Consider the following 22198-nt stretch of genomic DNA (forward strand, 5'->3'; position numbering starts at 1 on the left):
CTCCAGATCATCTATATAAATGGTAAAAAGCTGAGGCCCCAGCACCGACCCCTGGGGCACTCCACTAGTCACCATCCGCCAATCCGAATAGCACCTGTTGACCCCCACTCTCTGCCTCCTATTTGACAACCAATCCTCTATCCACGCTAACACCCTACCCCCAACTCCATGTCCCTCGACCTTCTGCAATAACCTCTTGTGAGGCACTTTGTCAAACGCTTTCTGAAAATCTAGAAAGACCACATCCACCGGCTCTCCTCTATCCACTGCCCTAGACACATACTCATAGAACTCCAGTAAATTTGTCAGACACGACTTCCCTTTAATGAAACCATGCTGCGTCTGCTCTATCAAGTAATTCCCTTCAAGATGCCTCGCAATTTCCTCCTTAATGACAGATTCTAACATTTTACCTACCACAGAGGTTAAACTAACCGGCCTATAATTCCCCGCCTTTTGCCTGGCACCCTTCTTAAACAACGGCGTAACATTAGCCATTTTCCAATCATCCGGCACTTCCCCGGAATCCAGCGACGTTTGGAAAATAACCACCAAGGCATCCACTATCACCTCCGCCATTTCTTTCAGAACCCTCGGATGCATTCCATCCGGTCCTGGGGACTTGTCCACAATCAGCCCCTCCAGTCTGTCGAGCACCGCCTTTCTAGTAACAGTAATGTCATTAAGACCCTCCAGTCCTACCACCTTTCTATCGCTAACACCCGGCAAATTATTCACGTCCTCCTCCGTGAAGACAGAAACAAAAAAGTTATTCAATACCTTAGCCATATCCCCATCCCCTACCACTAGGTCCCCTTTCTCATCCTCTAAAGGACCAACATTCACCCTAGCCAGCCTCTTCCTTTTTATATATTTATAAAAACTCTTGCTATCCTTTTTTATATTAAGCGCTAGCCCAGCTTCATAGTTTCTCCTACCCTTCCTTATCAACTTCTTTGTCAATCTTTGTTGACATTTAAACCTCTCCCAATCCTCTTCTCGCCCACTACTCTTAGCTACTCTAAATTCCTCCGCTTTTAGTTTAACACTTTCCTTCACCTCCTTCGTTATCCACGGCTTATTACCTCTCCTCTTACTATCCTTTTTGACCATCGGAATAAATTTCCGTTGAGCACGAAGAAAGATCTCCTTAAAGATCCTCCACTGCTCCTTAACAGACCCTCCCTCCAACGCGCTCTCCCAGTCCACATTCGCCAATTCTTCTCTCATCCTACCGTATTTCCCTCTATTCAAACAAAGGACGCGTGTCCGGGAACCCACTTTCTCCTCCTCCATCTGCACCAGAAACTCCACCATACAATGATCACTCTCCCCAAGAGGATCCTTCACCACAAGGTCCCTAATTCTACCCGCTTCATTACATAGCACCAGATCCAAGATAGCTTGCTCCCTCGTCGGCTCCAACACACACTGTTCGAGGAAACTATCCCGGCAGCATTCCAAGAACTCTTCCTCGAGCCCCCCACGTCCAACATGGGTCGACCAATCAATATGCAGATTGAAATCCCCCATAACTACGGCCGTCCCATTCCTGCACGCCGCACTTATTTGCGCGTTAACAGCCCGCCCCATCTCCAGATCATTATTCGGGGGCCTATAGACGACACCCACCAGCGTCTTCCTCCCTTTGCTGTTCCTAATCTCCACCCACAACGATTCCACCCTCTGCTCCTTGGCTCCAATATCATCCCTTGCTACCACCGTGATGCTATCCTTAATCAGCAGAGCTACGCCCCCCCCTTTTCCCTCCTGTCTATCCTTCCTAAACACTTGATAGCCCTGTACATTCAGCTCCCAGTCCCTGTCACCCTGCAGCCACGTCTCTGTAATGGCCACCAGATCGTATCCATTTGTGTCGATCTGCGCCATCAGCTCATCCACTTTATTCCGAATGCTTCGTGCATTCAGATAAAGTGCTTTCATCCCAGCCTTCACCTGGACCCTATTTGCCGCAACGCCACCAACTATACTCACGCCCCCTACTCCCTCTATTATTGGGACATCCTCGGCCTCTTCCCTTACATGTACACTCTCCTTAACTTTAGACCTTGTAAGGTCACCTACCCTCACACCCTCCCCCCCCCATAATTAGTTTAAAGCCCTGTCTACAGTCCTCTTTACTCGATTCGCCAGCACTCTGGTCCCAGCACGGTTCAGACCAACCCCATCCCTCCCGAACAGGTCCCACCTACCCCAATACTGGTGCCAATGCCCCATAAATTCAAACCCATTCCTCCCACACCAATCCCTGAGCCACCCATTCACTTCCTTAATCCTGTCAACCCTACGCCCATCTGCACACGGTTCAGGCCCAGAGATGACCACCTTGTCGGTTGTACTTTTTAATTCCATTCCAAGCTTTTCATACTCCCTCCCCAGATCCTCAGTCTGCATTTTGCCTACGTCGCCGGCACCCACATGTACCACAACGACCGGATTCTCACCCTCCCACTCCAGGTTCCTCTGCAGCCCAGCTGCGACATCCCGTACCCGAGCACCAGGCAGACAACACACCCTTCTGTGCACTTTGTCATTGTGACAAAGGACAGTGTCAATACCCTTCACCCCACTATCCCCAATCACTACTACGTTCCTTTTCCTTTTCTCTTTGCCTATGTCCTGCTGCATCACTGTACCGTGTGCAGTTTGCTCACCAACCTCACCTGCCTCGTTCTCGTCCAACTTGGAAGCAAGAACCTCAAACCTGTTATGCAGATTAAGAGGCTGAGGCCTCCGCTCCTCACCCCCCTTCCTCTTCCCAGTAGCCCCCTCTTGTCCCTGACCCTTAGAGTTAGCCAGTCTAGGGGGGGTGGATGTCACTTGCACCCCATTGACAATTGCACCCTCTCTCCCCTTGATGAGCCTCAGTGTCTGTAGCTCAGAGGCCAGCTCATTTACCCTGAGCTGGAGCTCCTCCAGCAACCTGCACTTACTGCAGACATGGTCACTGGGATGAACCCTAGGGTCCACCAGTTCCCACATCATACAGAAACCACACATCACATGCCCCTCCATTATTTACTGTAGTAGTTTTGAAAAAATTTTTTTTTTTTTGTGTTTTTTTTTGTTTTTCAAACGAACTCACCTGGCCTTTTTTCTTTCCAGCCCTTTTTGATATTAAGCCCTAGTAGCTCACTCTGCTTCCCTCTCACTCTGCTGCCCGCTCAGACGCTGCCCGCTGTCTACACCAGGCCTCCTTTTAAACCTGGCGCTGATTTAAATCTGATGGCCCACAACTGCCTGCTAACCACTCCCTCAGAATTCTTAAAGCAGTAAATACAATAAATAAATGCTTTAAACAGTTCTACAAAGAACAAAGTGCTTTAAACTTATTTTAAACTGGTTTTTAACAGGTAAAATCTTAGCTGTCTCTCTGCTCCTTCACTCGTCTGCTCCAGCAAACAATGGAAGGCTTCACCTTGTGGTCAGTTGATATTTAAATCTGATGAACCACAACTGCCTGCTAACCACTCCCTCAGAATTCTTAAAGCAGTAAATACAATAAATAAATGCTTTAAACAGTTCTACAAAGAACAAAGTGCTTTAAACTTATTTTAAACTGGTTTTTAACAGGTAAAATCTTAGCTGTCTCTCTGCTCCTTCACTCGTCTGCTCCAGCAAACAATGGAACAAGTCAACTGATATGATTTGATTTTGAAAATACAAAATAGCCTGCACATTTAAAAAATATATATTTGAACATGGAACAACTGAACTGTCTTTCCTGAAGTCAGCTTTCATTACAGGTTCTTGCAATACGATGAATGTCGAGGTTCAGCACCTGACACAAAAGCATTGCTGGTTACAAGCAAAACGGTTGTTATTGACCAGCTTAGCAAATAAAAAAAACTACTCCACTTTGACATAGACTTTACTTTGTGTAAATACAGGGAAATAAATTATACAGTGAAACTGAAAAAATGTTATTGAAACTGCAATCGTAAAACTGACAAGTGTTTTATTCACTGGCAAGATCCATGATGTCTATTGATTTCAAGATCACTCACACTGCAATGTCTCTCTGTTGCAGCACAAGAAAATCATTTTTATGCCTTTTTTTCCCTTTTTTTAAACTTGGTCTTTGTTTACTGGCACTTCAGTCTTTAATCATGTTGTTGATTTTCCCCAGCTTTCTAATATTCAAAGCCCGAGGACATACAATGCTTTTTCCTAGATAGTCTTGATAAAACACAATCCTGACTCATTGACAAATTTCTTTTTGTAATGTCCTCACTCTGTCAGGGGTTGCGTGTTTTAAAAAAAAGATGTGGTGTGCACACGTAGATTCAAAATACTAACAACTGATTTATTGTAGGAGTCGTTGCCTGCAAAGTGTAGAAACTGAAGCTAAAAGCAGAACACTGAGAAACACACTAATGACATCACCATCAAATTATGCAACCAGCTCTAAAAGCAATCATGCAATCTCTTAAATATATAAGACCAGCATACCCCCAACTCTGTTGTTGTTGTTGTTGATCCAGCCTCATCGATGAGGACCTCGACACCATTAGTCATTTTGAGACATGATGCAATGTGTCCGAAGATGACTGATCAAGCATCAGTCTGAATGTCCTGGCACATATTGGGCAGACTTACGTAGGCACTGTAGTTGTTGCGCTGGTGGCTCTGATTTGTGCAGCTCGCGCTTCAGTTGTGCTTCAACATTGCACCTTACTTTGTAAGCTTGACATCCCTTTTGGATGAGTCAGCACCAGGTAGGGCAGTTTTGTGCCAGCGTTTGCCAGGTGGTCGTGTCTACGTCAAGCGACTTTAGGGAGGTTTTGAGTGTTTCTTCTGCCCTCCATGTGAGTGTCTTCCAGCAGATAGTTCCCAAAAAAGGAGCTGCCTGGGTACGCACTCATCCAGCATACAGATGACATGACCTGCCCACCGGGTCTGTGCTCTCATCAGCAGTGTGTGAACTGAAGTCCTCTAGAGAGAACTTCAATGTCTGATACTTTGTCTTGCCAACTCTACCATTAGCATCATTCAATGTAGCATTCAGGAGGATATGTCACAGCAATGCCAGGCGTACCTAAAAATTAGATGTTGACCTGCTAAAGCTACAACACAGGAATACTTGCATGCCAACAGCATAAGCAGCAAGTAATAGAAAGAGCTAAGCAAATCTACAACCAACGGATCAGATCTAAGCTCTGCAGTCCTGCCACTTCCAGTCATGAATAGAGGCGGACAATTAAACAACTCACTAGAGGAAGTGGCTCCACAAATATCCCCATCCTCAATGATGGAGCAGCCCAGCACACGAATGCAAAAGGTCAGGCTGAAGCATTCACAGCATCAGCCATGAGTGCCAAGTGGATTATCTATCCCAGCCTCTTCTTCACAGATTTAATTCATGCCATGTGATATCAAGAAATGACTGAAGCACTGGATATTGCAAAGGCTATAAATCCTGACAATATTCCCACAATAAAACTGAAGACTTGTGCTCCAGAACTTGTCACATTCCTAGCCAAGCTCATTCAGTACAGCTACAATCATTCTATCTACTCGGCAATGTGGAAAATTGCTGAACTAAGTCCCGTACACAAGAAACAGGACAAATCTACTCACTGACACTCAGTTTTAGTGCTGCCAGAATCATTCAGCTCTGACCTCATTATAGCCTTGGTTCAAACATGGACAAGAAAGCTGAATTCCAAAGGTGAGATGACAGGGACTGCTCTTGACATCAAAGCAGCATTTGACTGAGCGTGCCATCCTGTAGCCCGAGCAAAACAGGAGTCAGTGGGAATCAGGGGGAAAACCCTCTCCTGTTTAGAGTCACGCCTGCCATAAAGGAAGATGGTTGTGGTGGTTGAAGGTCAATTATTTCAGTTCCAGGACATTACTATAGGAGTTCCTCAGGGTAGTGTCTTCAGCCCAAGCACATTGGGCTGCTTCATCAGTGACTTTGACTCCTTCGTAAGGTCAGAAGTGGGGGGCATTTGCCGATGATTGCACAATATTCAGCAACATTCGCGACTTGTCAGATACTGAAGCAGTCCATGTCCAAACGTAGTAAGGCCTGGACAATATCCAGGCTCGGGCTGACAAGCAGCAAGTAACATTCATGCCACACAAGTGCCAAGCAATGATCACCAATAAAAGGGAATCTAACCATCATCTCTTGACTACTGCCATTGCTGACTAAACCACTATCAACATCCTTGGGGGATGGGGGTGAGAGCGAGCGAGCGCGCAAGAGAGAGAGAGAGACTGCGAGCCAGAGAGCGCGAGAGAGAGGGAGAGATATTACCATTGACTGGAAACTTAATTAGACCAGTCATAGTACTGTCACTACAAGCACAGGTCAGACGCTCAGAATCTGGTGGCATCTAACCCACCTCCTAACTCCCCAAAACTTTTTCACCATCGACGAGCACAAGTCAGGAGTGTGATGGAATATTCTCCATTTGCCTGGATAAGTGCAGCTCCAATAACACTCAGGAAGCTTGACACCATCCAGGACAAAGTAGCCTGCTGATTGACATCCCTTCCATAAACATTCACTCCCTCCACCAACAACAAGTCCAGAAGTTCGTACCGATTACAAGGTGCTCTGTAGAAACTCACCAAAGATTCTTTTGCAGCACCAAATCCACAGTTGCTATCATCTAGAAGAACAAGGGCAGTAAATGCAAGGGAACATCACCAGCTGGAAGTTCCTCTCCACGTCACTCACCATCCTGATTTGAAAAAATACCACCTTTCACAGTCACTCGGTCAAAATCCTGGAACTCCCTCCTTAACAGTGTTGTGGGTGTACCTGAATCATAGGGACAGCAGTGATTCAAGAAGGCAGCTCCTCATCATGTTCTTGAAGGCAATTCAAGATGGGCAATAAATGATGGCCTACTCAGCGAAGCCCAAATCTCAAAAGCATGACAAGGTAGGACAGAAACCAGAGAAAAATTCCAAAGTTATACGTTTTGCCCAACATAATATGAATCAATGATTTTTGCTTCTGAAATATCATCTATCAGTAATTCTGCCACAAGACAAAAATACAAAGGTTAGGAGGTGTAAGCCATTCGGCCCCAAACCTACTCTGCCATTCTATGAGATCATGGCTGATTTGATTGTGATCTCAACTCCACTTTCCTGTCTGTCGCAAAATCCATGGCTCTCACAGATTAACTTTTGTTCAAGACTTAACACGTAAAAAATTTAAGGAATGTCAGGTTTTGAAGACTTCCTAATTTTCTAAGTTTACTTTACCAAACCCTGCACAAAAAATGGTGAGTAATATAACAATTAATAAAGACATTTATCACTAAATGCATAAATGTTGCAAATAAAGATGTTTTTAAAACTGATGAATTAGTAAAACAAAGTACATTGACACTTACCAAATTATCTGTGTTTATGATCTGTCGCAAAAAATCTAATAACGAGGAAGCCAGCTCAGCCATTTCTTTGTTGAAATTATGAACCACACGTTTTAGCAGACAATGGAGGGCATTATTGTTTTGTCTCAGAGCACTATTCAGAGAAAAAAAATAGACTAACTCCAGATACGAAATCAAATACCTCAGAATTCATCATTTCATATTCCCAATCAACTTAGACATAATGAAAATCATGACTTTTGAGTACAATTTGAAACATAACCTTTTGTTGCAGTCACTTTATTTATGGTAAATGTTTGACAACTGCAATTCAATGCCTTTTGGGGTGCTGGGGATATGAGAAAGCTCTGGCTCGTAGAAATAGGGAAAATCCCAAGATTTAAATAGGCACTAAGAGATGTAGACTGTGCAGATGTACAGGTCATTAAAGGTTGGGGCACATGAGGGAAGAAAGGCTATTATAAAAGGACAGACTTGGTTTTGTACCGAGAGAGAGAGAGAATGTTGAAGCAGAAACCTAACATTTAACTAGAATAAGACCTCAGTCGGGCTGAATTTTGTGTCTTCGGTAAAGTTTCAGGAAATTTGGTATAGGAATTATAGAAAGGAATGAATCTTCTTTTTACATAATGCTTTTTTGGGATTTCCCCTAAGAGTTTCAAGGCCAGCGAACAAAGCGTAGTCATTAATTTTACGGTCAATTTTCATACAGCAAGATCCGGCAAGCAAAATTGAGATAAAATAACATAGGAATCTGTTTTTAGTGGTACTGATAGAGGTAGGAGCATAGAATAGGAGCAGCTCCCTTCAAGCCTTCTGTCATTCATGAGAACACAGCTGATCTGCAACTCAACTTTATTTATCTAAGAGAACGTTTTGAATCAGCATGATCTTTCAAATGAAGAGTCTAATCTCTCCACACAGATGCTGTCAGACTGCTGAGATTTTCCAATAATTTTTGTTTTGGTTTCAGATTTCAGCATCTGCAGTAATTTGCTTTTATCTATTTATCCCAGATGAATCCATAGCTTTTGCATCCCTTAATTAGGGGCAAAGTTGAAAATTTGAATGGAAAGTTGAGTCAGGGAACTGCATAACTTAAACCCAAGTGCAAGTGTATGTAAAGGGTGACCACAACTTTCATTCAAGCACATTGGTTAGCACTGCTGTCTCACAGTGCCAGGGCCTGGATTCGATTTCCTGCTTGGGTCACTGTCTGTGTGGAATTTGCACATTCTCCCCATGTCTGCATGGGTTTCCTCCAGGTGCTCCGGTTTGCTCCCACAATCCAAAGATGTGTGGGTTAGGTGGATTGGCCATGCTAAATTGCCCCTTAGTGTCAGGGTGACTAGCTAGGATAATACACGGAGTTATGGGGATAGGACCTGGTTTGGACTGTGGCTGGTACAGACTCGATGGGCCAAATGGCCTCCTTGTGCATTAACGGATTCTATGATTCTAAGTACATTAAAAACTGCAGCAAACAAAACAGTCTGTCATAATTTCAAATCAAGCTGATTTGTCTGTGCATTCTACTCTAACATTTTTCCTTCCTTCAAAGGATTAAACTGGGTCTTAGATAATAAAAACAGAAATGCTGGAAATAATTAGCAGCTCTAGCAGCATCTGTGGAAAGAAACAGCTTACATTTCAAGTCGAGACCTTTCATCAGAGCCTGGAAAAGTTAGAAATGTAACAGCTTTCATGGAGGTGAAATGGGGAAAGGTGGAAATAATAACAAAAGGGAGGGTCTGTGATAGGGCAGAAGGTGGGAGATGTTAAGTAATAAAAAAGTTGATGGGATTAGCCAAAGGCAACGTAGTGGGACAAGTAAATAAAGAGAAGGTGGGTCCAAAGAATAGTTAAATTGCAGAATAATAATCAGCTGCTAAAGAAAAGCAAAAAATGAGGAAAAAAGGTTAAGACCGAAACCTTTAAAGAAAAACAAACAGAACGATAGGAACGGTGAGATGGCAAAGATTTTGGCCCAAAAATGTTGAACTTGATGTTGAGTCCAGCTGAGGCTGTAAAGTGTCTAATTGAAGGATGAGATGCAGTTTGTACTAAGCTTCATTGGAAACTGCAGTAGACTGTGGAGAGAGATGTCAGCGTGAGAGCAAGGCACAGAACTAAAATGGTCAGCCACTGGAAGATCAGGGTCATGCTTATTAACTGAGTGGTGGTGTTTTACAAAGCAGTCAACCAACATGGAAGAGGCGGACCCAAAACAAGATAAGGTAATAACATAACAGTGCTCTGAAGTAACATAGGTCTTGCTGGTAATCTGGCAGAAGTGAGAGCCCTAGGCTTTAAGAGTTGAAGAAGCTGATAGCAGAATGTCCTCTTGTGGAAATGTTCTAAGATAATGCACCTCACTGCTTCTGAATCTTTGGAAGAAAATCGTTGATTTTAGAGAAAATTCAAGATTTTGTAATCAAGTGAAAATCGTGCATCTGAAGGAAGTGGGACCAAGTTCAATTCTATTCTCCACTCTGTACTTATCATATTAAGAACAAAAATCCACACCTTGAGTTAGTGGAAGCATTGTCAGCCTGTCAATCAACAGGCTGTGTTAAAGCCCCACACCTGAGACTTAATTACATAATCCAGGCTGTGTAATGCAATAAGATAAACAGAGTTTAAGGTGTTCACTTCTTCAATTCTGATATTTGAATGGCAAATAAATCCCAGCTGAAGCTGGGATTTATTTGCCATTCAAATATCAGAGTTGAAGAAGTGAAGTAACAGGGCATACGAATTTGCTGGTTGAAACAAAAAAAGCAGAGAAAATATATTTGAGCACCAGAAAAAAGCGAGTACTATGAGCTTTGGTGATACAAGTTACACTCATCTCCGACAAAGGTCACGAATTATGGAGGATTTTGGATGGGCTCTGACGAGCATGTCTACAAAGTGGGCAGCATGGTGGCACAGTGGTTAGCACGGTTGCCTCACAGCACCAGGAATCCGGATTCGATCCCAGCCCTGGGTGACTGTGTGGAGTTTGCACGTTTTCCCCACATCTGCATGGGTTTTCTCACAGTCCAAAGGAGTGCAGAAGGAGTGCCGAATTGGCCATGCTAAATTGCCCCTGAGTGTCCAAAGGTGTGTAGGTTAGGGGGATTAGCTGGATAAATATTTGGGTATAGGGCAGCGGATAGACCTGAGTAAAGATGCTCCTTCAGAGAGTTGGTGCAGACTCAATGGGCTAATGGTCTCCTTCTGCATATAGGGATTCTTTGATTCTATGATTATAAGGCTCAGCAAAATACAACCATCTCACTTCAAAGTGTGAAGCAGAAAACTAAACATCTCTCTGCTCCCAGCTGTTTTTGAACTTACTATCAAAGTATCCTGATCAAATCAGAGACTGCCTAAAGTCTTTGTGGAGAAGTCAAGCCAAATACTTTCCACAGTTTTCTCAAACTATTTTATTCCAAGGAGTCCAAAATTGAATATTGAACAGGAAAATGAAAACTGAACAAGGACCGGAGGAAAGGAAAATGAGTGACAAGTATATTTAAGGGTGGGAGCTCTTGTAAGAATGAGAAAGGATAGTGTATCATAGTGATAATCACAGAGGATACTATTTGTGACTGGTTAGTGCCTTTTCAGCGTGTGGAGAAATTCAAAGTTGCACAAGAGAGGAGTATGAATTTGGGAAAAACTATCACATCCAAGGACTCTAGAGGGGAAATACAGCCACAGTGTTCAAGGAAAGAGGGTGTCAGTCTGAGGATTTCTTTAAGGGGTTGCTGGCAGCAGTTTTGGGAAAGGAAAGTATCAGAGAAGAAACTATTTTCAATCTGAGCCAGCATGGGCACCAGTGTGGAAAAGCTGAGTAATCAGCAATTCAACCAGATTACGGTCAAGAGAGCAAAAATCAGGTATTGTAGTTATAGAAAATCTGGAGAAAGATGCAGTTTTGGGGCAGGCTAAAGGAAAGAGCTTTGCTTGGAGATTCAAGATGAAGAAAGGGATGCAACACATGTATCTGACTGGATGGTGTCAAAAAGTTAACGAGCTCCTCTTACTTGTTGCCAGCACTGAGTGTACTGTGCAGGCGAGAGATAGAATTTAACCAGCTGTTAGGTAGCGGAGAAAAGGAAGTGCAAAACCAGCAGCCCCTGCCATGGAGCAAAAATACAAGTAGTAATCAGCTATCAGAAGACCAGAGGTGATTGCAGGTAGACAAGGTTAGCAGCAATCAAATTAGAAGCAAGTGAAGAAAGTTCAGAGAAGAAATAACAATAGTACTAATAAAATTGAAGAAGTCATTAAAGGCTGCAACAGTTGGATTGTGATTGGAAGTTAGAAATTAGGTCAACAGATGAGAGTTTTATCTTGTATACTGGTCGGGAAACAACAAAAGACAATAAAAAAGCCTCAAAAACCATGGACAGGCTTGAAAGAACTAAAAGTTTTTGAATGGAAAATAAACAGCTCAGGCAAAAGAGAAAACTAAGCTTCTTGGAAGCAGATTTATGATGGAGATGATGTAGAATTTCTATTTGAGGTCAAAGGTAACAATGCCAAATACGATGACAAAAAAATTGAAAGGTACTTCTATTTTGAAGTAAAAGCTATCAGCAGTCTGTTAGATCTTCAAAAGTGTCTTGGGAAAATTAAAAGACAAAATTTTCGCTGCTATTTTGAATGATGTGGGTAAGCTGAAAATCTGTGCCTTCAATCACTGTGTAATGCACGAAAGGGAAATTATAAGTACAGAAGGCATGGAATCTGAACAAAGAGTGGTATTGTTTAGCAAAAAGACTTTGATGATGTGTAGATGATGATTAATATGAAAGAAGAACTGAATGAGAAAGGAACTTTAAAAAATCTTCTAATACACGAGTAAGATGCGCCATCAACTTTAGCAGAAATGGTGTTTTCAAAAGAGACAGTAGATAATTTGGTGGGAGGTCATATGATGGCAGCATGTTTCGAAATACTGAACACTGGAAAAATTGTTGGCACCAATAACAGATAATTCAGCGAACTGTTGAAGTGCAAAGTCTAGAAGTGTGCAACCACCAACGTTTCACCAATGAAACAACTATACCAAAAACTATACAGATGATCACAAATTAAGTCATGATTTTCAAGGTAATAGCCAATTTGAAAGCAGTTACATAATTAAGAAAATACACGTGCTAAAAGAACATTTTAATATTTTTCTTTTGATCAATCTCTTCAAATGACAATTGTAAACAATCTTTTAAACTGTACTACAAATGTTTTAGCTTCAAGCAACAAATTTCAGTGCTCGTGTGGAGCCTCGACTTGGTTCATGACTACTTTGAATTTAGACTGCTCCCTACAATCTGTCCATTTGTGGCCTACAACTGTGCAAACCTGAGACATTTCAGATTGTCCAAAGTGTTTGACAAGATACCAGGTATGTATCTCAAAATTCAAATATGTATTTGAATTTTCTATCTGAAATTCAAATATGTAAATCGTTGAAAAAGTGTCCCATTGCCCAAATTCAGCCTGGTTTTTTGAAGTTTCGGAATAGCACAGAGACATGGAATAATGTCCACACTCTTCATTATGCGCCACAAGATCAACAAATGATCATGTTAGTGGTAAATTTTGCACAACTGTAATTCTTTCAATTGGAACAAAATTACTAATTTTGGTGGTAGTTTATGCAGATTGAACCCCCAGCATATCATTTTTCTATTCAATAGTTTAAAAAGGGTTAAAATAAAACCTTTGAAACTGTTTTAGTACCATTACCTCTTCAAATAGTAAAACCCATATTCATGCTCTGTTAAAAACATCATAGTCCTGAGACAAGTAAGTATCGTGGTATAAGTGCTCTCATTGTTAGCTAGTGCTTGCAAGAAACTGTCACATATTTGTGACAAAAGTTCTCCGTTTGGCAGGGAATTGGATAGCTGTTCCAGGTCAGAACCAGGCCCCTCACTTGAATTAGTCAAAATCAATGAAATGTCCTGCAAGGGATGAGAAAAAAAATATCAGAATACCAAATACTGATCTTCGTTTCAAGCTGCATTGCAGAACATAATTTATCATGTCTCACTAGAGTGAAAAGCAATTACTAATCATCCTCATTGATGGGTGAACTAATAACTACAATTCAAGAAAACAAATTTACATTCTTAAAAAGTTCAATTAAAAGATCCACTTATGGTTCAAAAGTAGAGCTGGACTTCAATAGGTTTTTATTGCTTAGAAGCTAGTATTCAAGACCAGTGAAGACTGACTGGACCTTGATCAAAATATTAGCAGCTAAGATAAAACTGGATTCATCATCCAAGTGGGACTTCTTCAAGCTAAACATCTTATTGTTGGATTTGCACAGCTAAGGATTTATGACCAATTTTATGTTTTATGAAACAGTACTGCATGGAAATGCAGGTTTTCTGCTTCCACCTTCCCTTCTAGATTAACATTCCACTTCAATGCAGATCTACAAATTTGACAAGGAGGCAGAGTTATCTAAACTGCTTACTGCCTCATCAGTGAGATAATTTTACATAATCCATTTGAAAAGCTGCAGCGAGAACTCTCTGGATAGTTTATTTACAAATGTCTTTCATTAGTTTATGAATTTGTATTTAGACAAATGGATCAACATTCTCAACACTATTCTCAAACAAGTCCTTCTTCTCAAATATGACACATATCAAAAAGATGACAATTTATAAACCAGGAAACACAGCAGTAATATTAATTCCAACATAATGGTAAGAGCTAAATAATCACGGAGTTGTGTGTTCATAAAGATGAGTGATAATCCTGCTGGGATAATACTTCTTTCAGGCACTCACTGTCAGGACTAAGTTTTACTAGACTTGGAGAACTATTTTACGATTAATCCGTATTTGTTTTCACTAAATTAAAACTGATAAAGGTCTATAAACCCAAGTCAGCATTTGAAATTCACTTCTAAAATAATATTCTTGATTTTTAAATCTTCTATTGTCAGAATTGTTTCTATTTACAGAGCTGTCGTTTCAAACCAATTGTCTACGTCTCATGTTTACATATGGGAATTATTAATCTTACCAGACCAGAAATATTTTGTCCACTTCACTGGATTGAGTTTGCCCATTAAGAATAACACAATCGCATTGTTTTAAAAATAAATTTATATTTCAAATAAAGAGTGCCAAGTTTAATGAAGAGAGGAAGAGAGCCCATTATTCAGAAGTCACTTTTTAAACTCTCTCCTTTATGCTTCTTAGGGGATTCAATAAGGTTCACAGAATACAAAAGTCCTTTTACAAAGATGTGTGTCTGGTATTTGGTTCTGTCAGCAGTTGTGAATATTGCCTTGTTACTATCACAGGCTCAGCACCGTGAAGGCAAAGTTCTGTATTAGCTGCAAGGCAACTGGGTTATATTGCTAACATTGAGAGGAGGGTTTTGTTTCTGTAAATGCATAAGCTTCATCAAAAAAATGAGATGAGGCAAAGGTTAGCTTTTAAATAAAAATTATTACCTGGTCACAAAGGGACTGCACAAAAGAAGCAACGTATTCAGCAGAATGCTGGTGGTGCACATTGTCGACCACTGTCTGCAGCAATTCCAACATCACCTGAAATACCTCTGCAAATCTTTCATCACCTTTGCTGGTTCCACTTAAAAGATGCAAAAGGGTAGCCTTGCAAGCTCCATGTGAAGCTAAAGAATCCAGCAGTGCAAGCAGACGTGAAGTCTGGGCAGTGAAGAGCCTCTCTTTCCCTTCTAAAGGACTATAAGATAAAAATTATTTGAATGATGCAACAAAGAATGTTTTATTTTAATACAAGGCTTCCTGCTTACACTAAGATAACTATTTATAAATTACTGAGCTTCTTACATGTTCTACTTCAGTTCTCAAATCAAACTTGACAGTTATGGAAAAAAATACTTGTGTAAAAATATCTTTAACTCCCATTAAATAAACCCTGAACATATAAACAGGTAAAACAACCTGAAGCATAAAAATGATTACCTGCTCAATTCTTCTACAATCAGATCCAACACAGTTCTGAGGATAAGGAGAGCTGTGGGAGAAGCCAGATCACACAGTTGTACGCACACACGCCTCAGTATCTGTTGCAGGGGTTGGCAGGTGGTTCCAAAGCTGGAACGCACAATTTCATGCAGAAATTTTGCTTGTATTTGAAGGTGAATGCTCCACAGTTTTCGGGTGTTCAGTGCAATAGCTATACCTTCTGCTGAAATCGGCTGTCAAACAATGCAACATATTTGTGGTTATACGAAACTTACAATAATATTGGTCACACTTAAAAGCTAAAATGGTACATCTGTAAGTGATCCAGCAGATGCAGACAATTTCATAATAGCTTCAGAAATGAGCAAACCCTTGTGTACATTCATCACACATCTGGTCACTTTTATGATTTAGAGTGAAAATACACTTCACGTTTAGAACACTGTAGATAATGTTATCCTGGCGATTACATTTTTGAAAAGGTAGTTTAAATCTCACTTTACTCAGTTTCAAAGGCCATAGGTCCTTGGGTCAGAGTTGTCATTCTGTTTTCTGCTGAAGTTATTGTTGCAGAATACAGCTTGCTTTTGTATAGTGCCTTTAACAAGGTATGTCCCAACTGACACTAAGCCAAGAAAGGAGACATCAGAACAGGTGACCAAATATTTGATCAAAGTATTAGGCATTAACACCGTCCTAAGAAGGAAGTGTGTCATGAAATGGACAGATTTAGAGAGACAGTTTCAGGGTATAGGGCCTAGATAGCTGATTGCACAATTACCAATTGTAGGGTTCTTTGCCTATTGAATATTGCAACCAAATAGGCAAAGGGTATGAAGAACCATTAGCCAAGGTTTCCTTTCCCAAATTCTAATTAATGATTTGTTTAAAATATGCACATTTGTGATTAAGCCAGGGACGGGATTGTTTGAGGGTGATATCACCACAGAGGTGAATAGCTGATGAACATTTATCTTCTTTTTATGCATAATGCCATAATGAATTACAGAGGATTGCGGGGAGGCGCTAAACTATATACAACACTGGAAGGAAAGAAATTTGAAAACTGTTTAAAAGGGAAAAAAATTATTTACTTACCTTGACATCAGTTCTCTGCTAATGTATTTCACAGAATTATAGAATCCCTACAATGCAGAATGAGGCCATTCAGCCCATCGAGTCTGCACTGACTCGCTGACAGAATGTCTTACCCAGGTCCTCTCCCCCAACCTATCCCTGTAACCCCACCCATTTACCATGGCTAATCCACCCAGTTACATATCCTGGGACACTAAGGGGCAATTTAACATGGCCTATCCACCTTACATGCACATTTGGACTGTGGGGAGAAACCAGAGCACTCGGATTTGACTCACATTAGAAGAAATATTCAAAGGTAATGTTTTATTTTTTTCCACCAAAAACACCACCGCAACTAATTTTAAAACATCCAATTTAACGAGATGGTGGTTCAGCTTGCCACTCAATCAAGATATCATGGCTTTCAACATTAAAATTCAGGTGGAGGAACATCCTTGAACCTCTGTTAAATTATTCATCAGTAGCAATCAGATGTTGTGGACCAAAATCCAGAAAACAGGTCATTATGTTTCTACACCAAGCAGTATCAGTAAAGTTGTGTATCCAATCAGAAAACCAGCCATATTATGGCCAACTTTAAAAATACAATTTAGTGATAATTTGTACATTTGTGGGATGAATGCTCAAGATGAAGGTTATTATAAAATAGACTTAAGCCAACCAGAAATCAAATCACGATTTGCCCAGTCTATCTGGGCAGGTATTCATTGAATAAAGTTACTAGTAAAACCATTTTGCTGATGATTCATATTTTGCTTTTTTTTCTCTCTGCACAGCATTTGTTCATGTCCCTGCATTCTAGCAATCATTTCAATCACCAGACATCAACAAAATGCACTGATGTAGGAGTTAAGTACATATCATTCATTTACTCACCGAAGTTCCTTTGAGACCTTCCACTATCTGATCCACTTAAGTTAAGATAAGGCAAATATGTAACTAATAAGTATTAGATTTACAGAAGAACAAATATATATTTGCCTTTGAGTCTTGGCTATTTAGCACATTTTAAAATTTCAGGCAAGGTCTCAATATAAATTCTACAAAGTTAATAAAGTATCACCAAGGAAGGCAATCATTTTCTTTTGCTCCTTTCTCTTACCACAGTGATTCTCCTTTAGTCAGGAGACAGCAACTTCTGCATGCCATTTGATTCTACTTCAACTCGTTCAGAACGCTTCAGTCTTATTATCCTTTTTGCCAAACATCAACTATTTGCAAAACCAATCACCACCCACTGAGGGCGCCAAAGGATACCAAGGGAGTGTTCTGATTATTTGGAAGTTACAATGACTTGAAATTTATTTTAGTTATTCGGTACTTGTCAACATGCCTCAATGTCTAAGATATCAACTTTATCTGATTATTTTTAGATGGTTTTTAAGTGAACTCAGCTTCTGAGCCAAACAATATTTTCTATCCAGACAAATCATTTCTAGTGTAAAATTGTAACTGACAGACACAATGATCTGTGAACCACAGGTAGGGATTCAATAATCACTGTTCATTTGAGGGCAAGTTTAGAAATCGAATCTCACCTGTGTGGTTTGCATGGGCAATGGAAAAGGCAAGAGTTCTGAAAGTAGCAGCATTCCAGAGAAAAATCCTTCTGGCGTTTTCAGTACAAAGGAAAGGACTTCCTTTAACATTAATGACCAAGTGTTGTTTGCCAAAGACTCCTCAGAAAAAGCAACTTGCTCGTTGACTCCTTGAGTAAAAGTAAGCAGAATATCAACTATATCATTTTGAATCTTTTGCTCTTCATCATCCAGTCGCCCAGACAAAGGTACAGAGCAAAGAACCATGTGGAGAGTAACCAGCACTGTAGGAACTCGTACATCCTTAAATTCAAAAGACCCTCCTCGGAGAAGTTCTGTCAACATGGCCTTTAAAAGGGAAAGAGTGCATCGTGTGATGGAAAGGATCATAATCCTCTGCAACGTAGTTCCCATATTTGCATGCAGCCTCCAGGGTAGTATTAAGACACTGTTTAATTTTTGCAGAATTCGAATAAATATGTCCATTCCTTCTGCAGAAAACAACTGAATAACTGCAAGATTCCATTTGAGATCTTTTTGCTGACCTAGTGAAAGAAATACAACATTATTTAAGGAAAAAACCCAAATCAAATGCATATAAATTTTTAAAATTAAAAAATGCCCATTGTCAATCACCTCTAAGGATTGTAAATCAAATCCATTTTAGGAATAATAGGTTAAAATGCCAAAGTTTTGAAGACAGGGAATTTACCAAAGTGAGATGTAGTAATATCAAACACTTTTAATTACTGATACAAATAAATCCCCATCACAAAATTTCTGCTAGTTTGCCAGTTCCAAATCTGAAAATGTTGAAAACCAAGTTTATCTGAAGTTAGTAGTGAGGTTTGATAACTGGAGAAATACATGAGTGTGTCACAACTGCATTTGTACTAACAATGGCAAACGAGATTTATTTTTCACTGCAATGAACAAGTCAAAGGAAGTTCCAGTTAGAAAATTAAGGGTCTAGAACTTACTGTAAAATTAACAGTAAAGTTAATGGTGTTCTCTGCTAGTTAGGCTCAAACATTATTGCAGTTTCAGGCAAGGGGTAGATACATGGTTAAATTAAAAAATTCAAATATTTACATCAAGTTTACACTGCTCCAAAATTAGCCTCACAAAAGTGACATTTGTCTCTCCTATTATTGAAACCCATTGAATAACATGAAGCTGATATGTAACTTGCAATTACAAAACACCTCCTCATATTAACATCCCAAGGTGCTTCAGAGATTAATAAAGTAACAAATGTTGATGATTTGTGAGGTTAGAATCGGAGGAAAGCCTATTTAGATCCTTTATAATTCATGGAATACAAGTCAAGTTAAAATTATGAGAGGATGAAACTGCTTAGACAGAAGCATGTGATTTTCAGATATTGAGAGTTGAGATCAAGGTGCCAGACATACAAAGTTAAACGTAAGAGAGTTGGGACAGAGCACAGGCGAAACCTCTTCATCCAGAGAGACTATAGGATTCATTTCCAGGGTTAATGCTAGAGACAGGAACTGTGTCTGTATTCAAGGTTAGATTGGACAGGTAGATGAAGAGGTCTGGAAACAAGGCATTTGGAGTGGTTTAAGTAAATTAAAGAGAGACAGTATGGATTTGCTTGACTAATCTAATTGTCCAAAGATGTGCGGGTTAGGTTGATTAGCCATGCTAAAATTGCCCCTTAGTGTCCTGAGATGCTTAGGTTAGAAGGATTAATGGGTAAAATACATAGGGATATGGGGGTAGGGCCTGGGTGGATTGTGGTCGGTGCAGATTTGATGGACCGAAGGGCCTCTTTCTGCACTGTAGGATTCTATGATATTTGCACCATAGATACAAAATAAACTCTCCACAGAAAGTCTTGTCTACTTCAGTCTAAGTCACCTTTTTACCAATTGGTGGTCAACTACCTGACACTGAAAATTAATCCACTCCAAGTTTTAATTAGTGCTGCAGATTTTAAAAATGGAATATATTCACTTTTTACTTCTGTTTTTACACTTATTCATTTCTGTCTCTTTTTCGCTCTCAATCTAATCTTTCTTTCCTACTTTTCTTTCTAAACCTGATTTGACATTAAATTCCCCCATTCAGATCCATACTTCCTTCTCAGTACTTGAGCTGCTAATTTCACAATCCTTCAATATGATTGCTTGAGGAAATATACACTTGCTTGTCTTGTTCACACATTCCACTTCCCTGACTGCAACCTTACCAGCTCACATGTTCAGCAACTTGCCTCACAAAAAATGTAAAAATCTAAACTTAATAGGGCAAGCCTAACTAACAGCAGGTACCCCTACATTCCCTGCCACAGCAAATGATGACGCATTATTCTTTGAACCACTTCTCACGATGTCCAAAACAAACTAGTAGCTGCTTGGTTTACGAATGTACAAATTAGGAGCCACAGTGGTTTCTTTTGATTTTAATTCTCATCTTTGCTCCAAGTAACATCTTTAAATAAGACAGGATGAAAAAGTTTCCCATTGACAACTGTAAGATTAGCTGTTGAAATAAAGCAGTCGCTACCAAAAAACAATTATTATTCTATCACATTTATGTATTATACCTTCAAGGGGAGGAGGTGGACATGCAATGTGGCAAAGGACACGCAATGCAGTGGTCAGTCCAGCACCTTCCTGAGCCATCTGAATGGTCAAATTATCCAGATTCTAAAAAAAACAAAATAAAACCAGATTGCTATTGAAATGCTCAACGCTAAATAGTTGTGTTTCTGTTCTGATAGGTTAGTAAAACAATATTTTGCAAGCATCATTTTTACGCAAACTTTTTTTTATAAAATCACTGACACATGCAATATGATATTTGTAGCAATCATCTTCCATATCTTCAAACTGTGGATTTTTAACAAAACACTTCTGTAAGAGAATTTGGAGTTTAAAAACCAATAAAATTCAAGACAACTTCCTTTAAAAAGTTTTGAACTTAAACTGCTAGGCCAAGTAAATATACCAATATTCACTTCTTTATTTATAGACAATAGTTCATAAAAATAAATTTTCAGTACTTTTTTCTAGCCATCAGATAGGTAGCATTTTCAAGGAAGGTTTAGCTTTCCTGGGCCTAATGATTTTGTTAGTTCTTTTGCTCATTTGCAATGATACCAGAAAAAAAAAGATTTCAGAACAATAAAGCTGCTTAATCTAAAGAACAGTTACTACTGTAATGTTAAACCCAACTAGCAAATGTTGAAATACAAAACTGCAACACTACCTTTAGCTCATCACTTCCTCCATTGTATTCCATGGTTTTACTTCAACTTGCTTTTACTCTAAAAGCTTCAATTTACCTGTATTTTTCTGCCTTCCTACAAACACATCTATTTTACAAAGTCTAACTGGCTGAAGACTGGCTTGGTTTTAACTATGTGAATGCTCTCAATCTATCAATGAGGAAAGCATATCCCAATGCAGAAGTGTAAACATTTACATTTCCTTTTTATCAGGCAGATAATTCAATTTTTTATTTTAACCTAACATTGTATTTTTCTCACACGCTGGTCCCTTCAACCAAGAGTCAAAAGTAGAAATCTGGCAGCTGACAAACAGACCTGGCTATAAGCCTCATGTCATGGGAAGGCAAAGAGGCAGGCAGAAGGAGCAGTGAGACACAACATTCCTGCCACTCTTTTGGCCACACTGCAGTGCTGAAAACATTGCACAGACCTTGCTCTGTGATAAATAATGCACATGCACGGTCATTCCACTCAAAAAAAAAATGAACTTGTAATTTCTTGCATTTTAAAAGCAACAATAAATGTATCTTTCAAACCAAACATTTAACAATGGAGGAAGGGGCACAGTGATCATGTCTAGTTGGCTAGTAATCCAGACCCAGGTTCAAATCCCACCACTGAAATAAAATATCTGGAATTAAAAGTCTCGTGATGACCATGAAAGCATTGCCTAATGTCCTGTAGGGGAAGAAATCTGCCACCCCGACATGTCCTACGTGAGAATCCAGACCCACAGCAATATGATTCACTCCTAAATGCCCTCTGAATAGCCCTAGTGTGCCACTCAGTTTTACTCAATTGCTACAAATGGAAGGAAAAGAAATGAAACTGGATGGACCTAGGCATTGACCTCAGCACCGGAAACCACAACATTAAACCTTTACTAACACCTGAGGTTGTGTCAAATTTGGAAGAGCTGTCTCTCAAACAAGTCAAGCAACAGCCCAAC

At 40.0% G+C, this 22198-nt stretch overlaps 1 protein-coding gene across 3 annotated transcripts in view; it reads right to left on the reverse strand.

Moving 5' to 3' along the window:
• virma (vir like m6A methyltransferase associated) overlaps window positions 1–22198 on the reverse strand; it is a 111850-nt gene that overhangs the window by 37857 nt on the left and 51795 nt on the right. For all 3 annotated transcript variants that reach the window (XM_080194421.1, XM_080194419.1, XM_080194420.1), the window contains exons 12-17: window positions 20563–20665; window positions 17991–18535; window positions 15349–15584; window positions 14854–15106; window positions 13122–13339; window positions 7380–7512 (exon numbers count right to left, since the gene is read on the reverse strand). In XM_080194421.1, the coding sequence (XP_080050547.1) occupies window positions 7380–7512; window positions 13122–13339; window positions 14854–15106; window positions 15349–15584; window positions 17991–18535; window positions 20563–20665 (1488 nt within the window). The remainder of the gene's footprint in view (window positions 1–7379; window positions 7513–13121; window positions 13340–14853; window positions 15107–15348; window positions 15585–17990; window positions 18536–20562; window positions 20666–22198) is intronic.

The sequence above is a fragment of the Carcharhinus amblyrhynchos genome, chromosome 8 (assembly GCF_965287045.1).
Source record: "Carcharhinus amblyrhynchos chromosome 8, sCarAmb.v2.hapA, whole genome shotgun sequence".
NCBI classification, from domain to species: domain Eukaryota; kingdom Metazoa; phylum Chordata; class Chondrichthyes; order Carcharhiniformes; family Carcharhinidae; genus Carcharhinus; species Carcharhinus amblyrhynchos.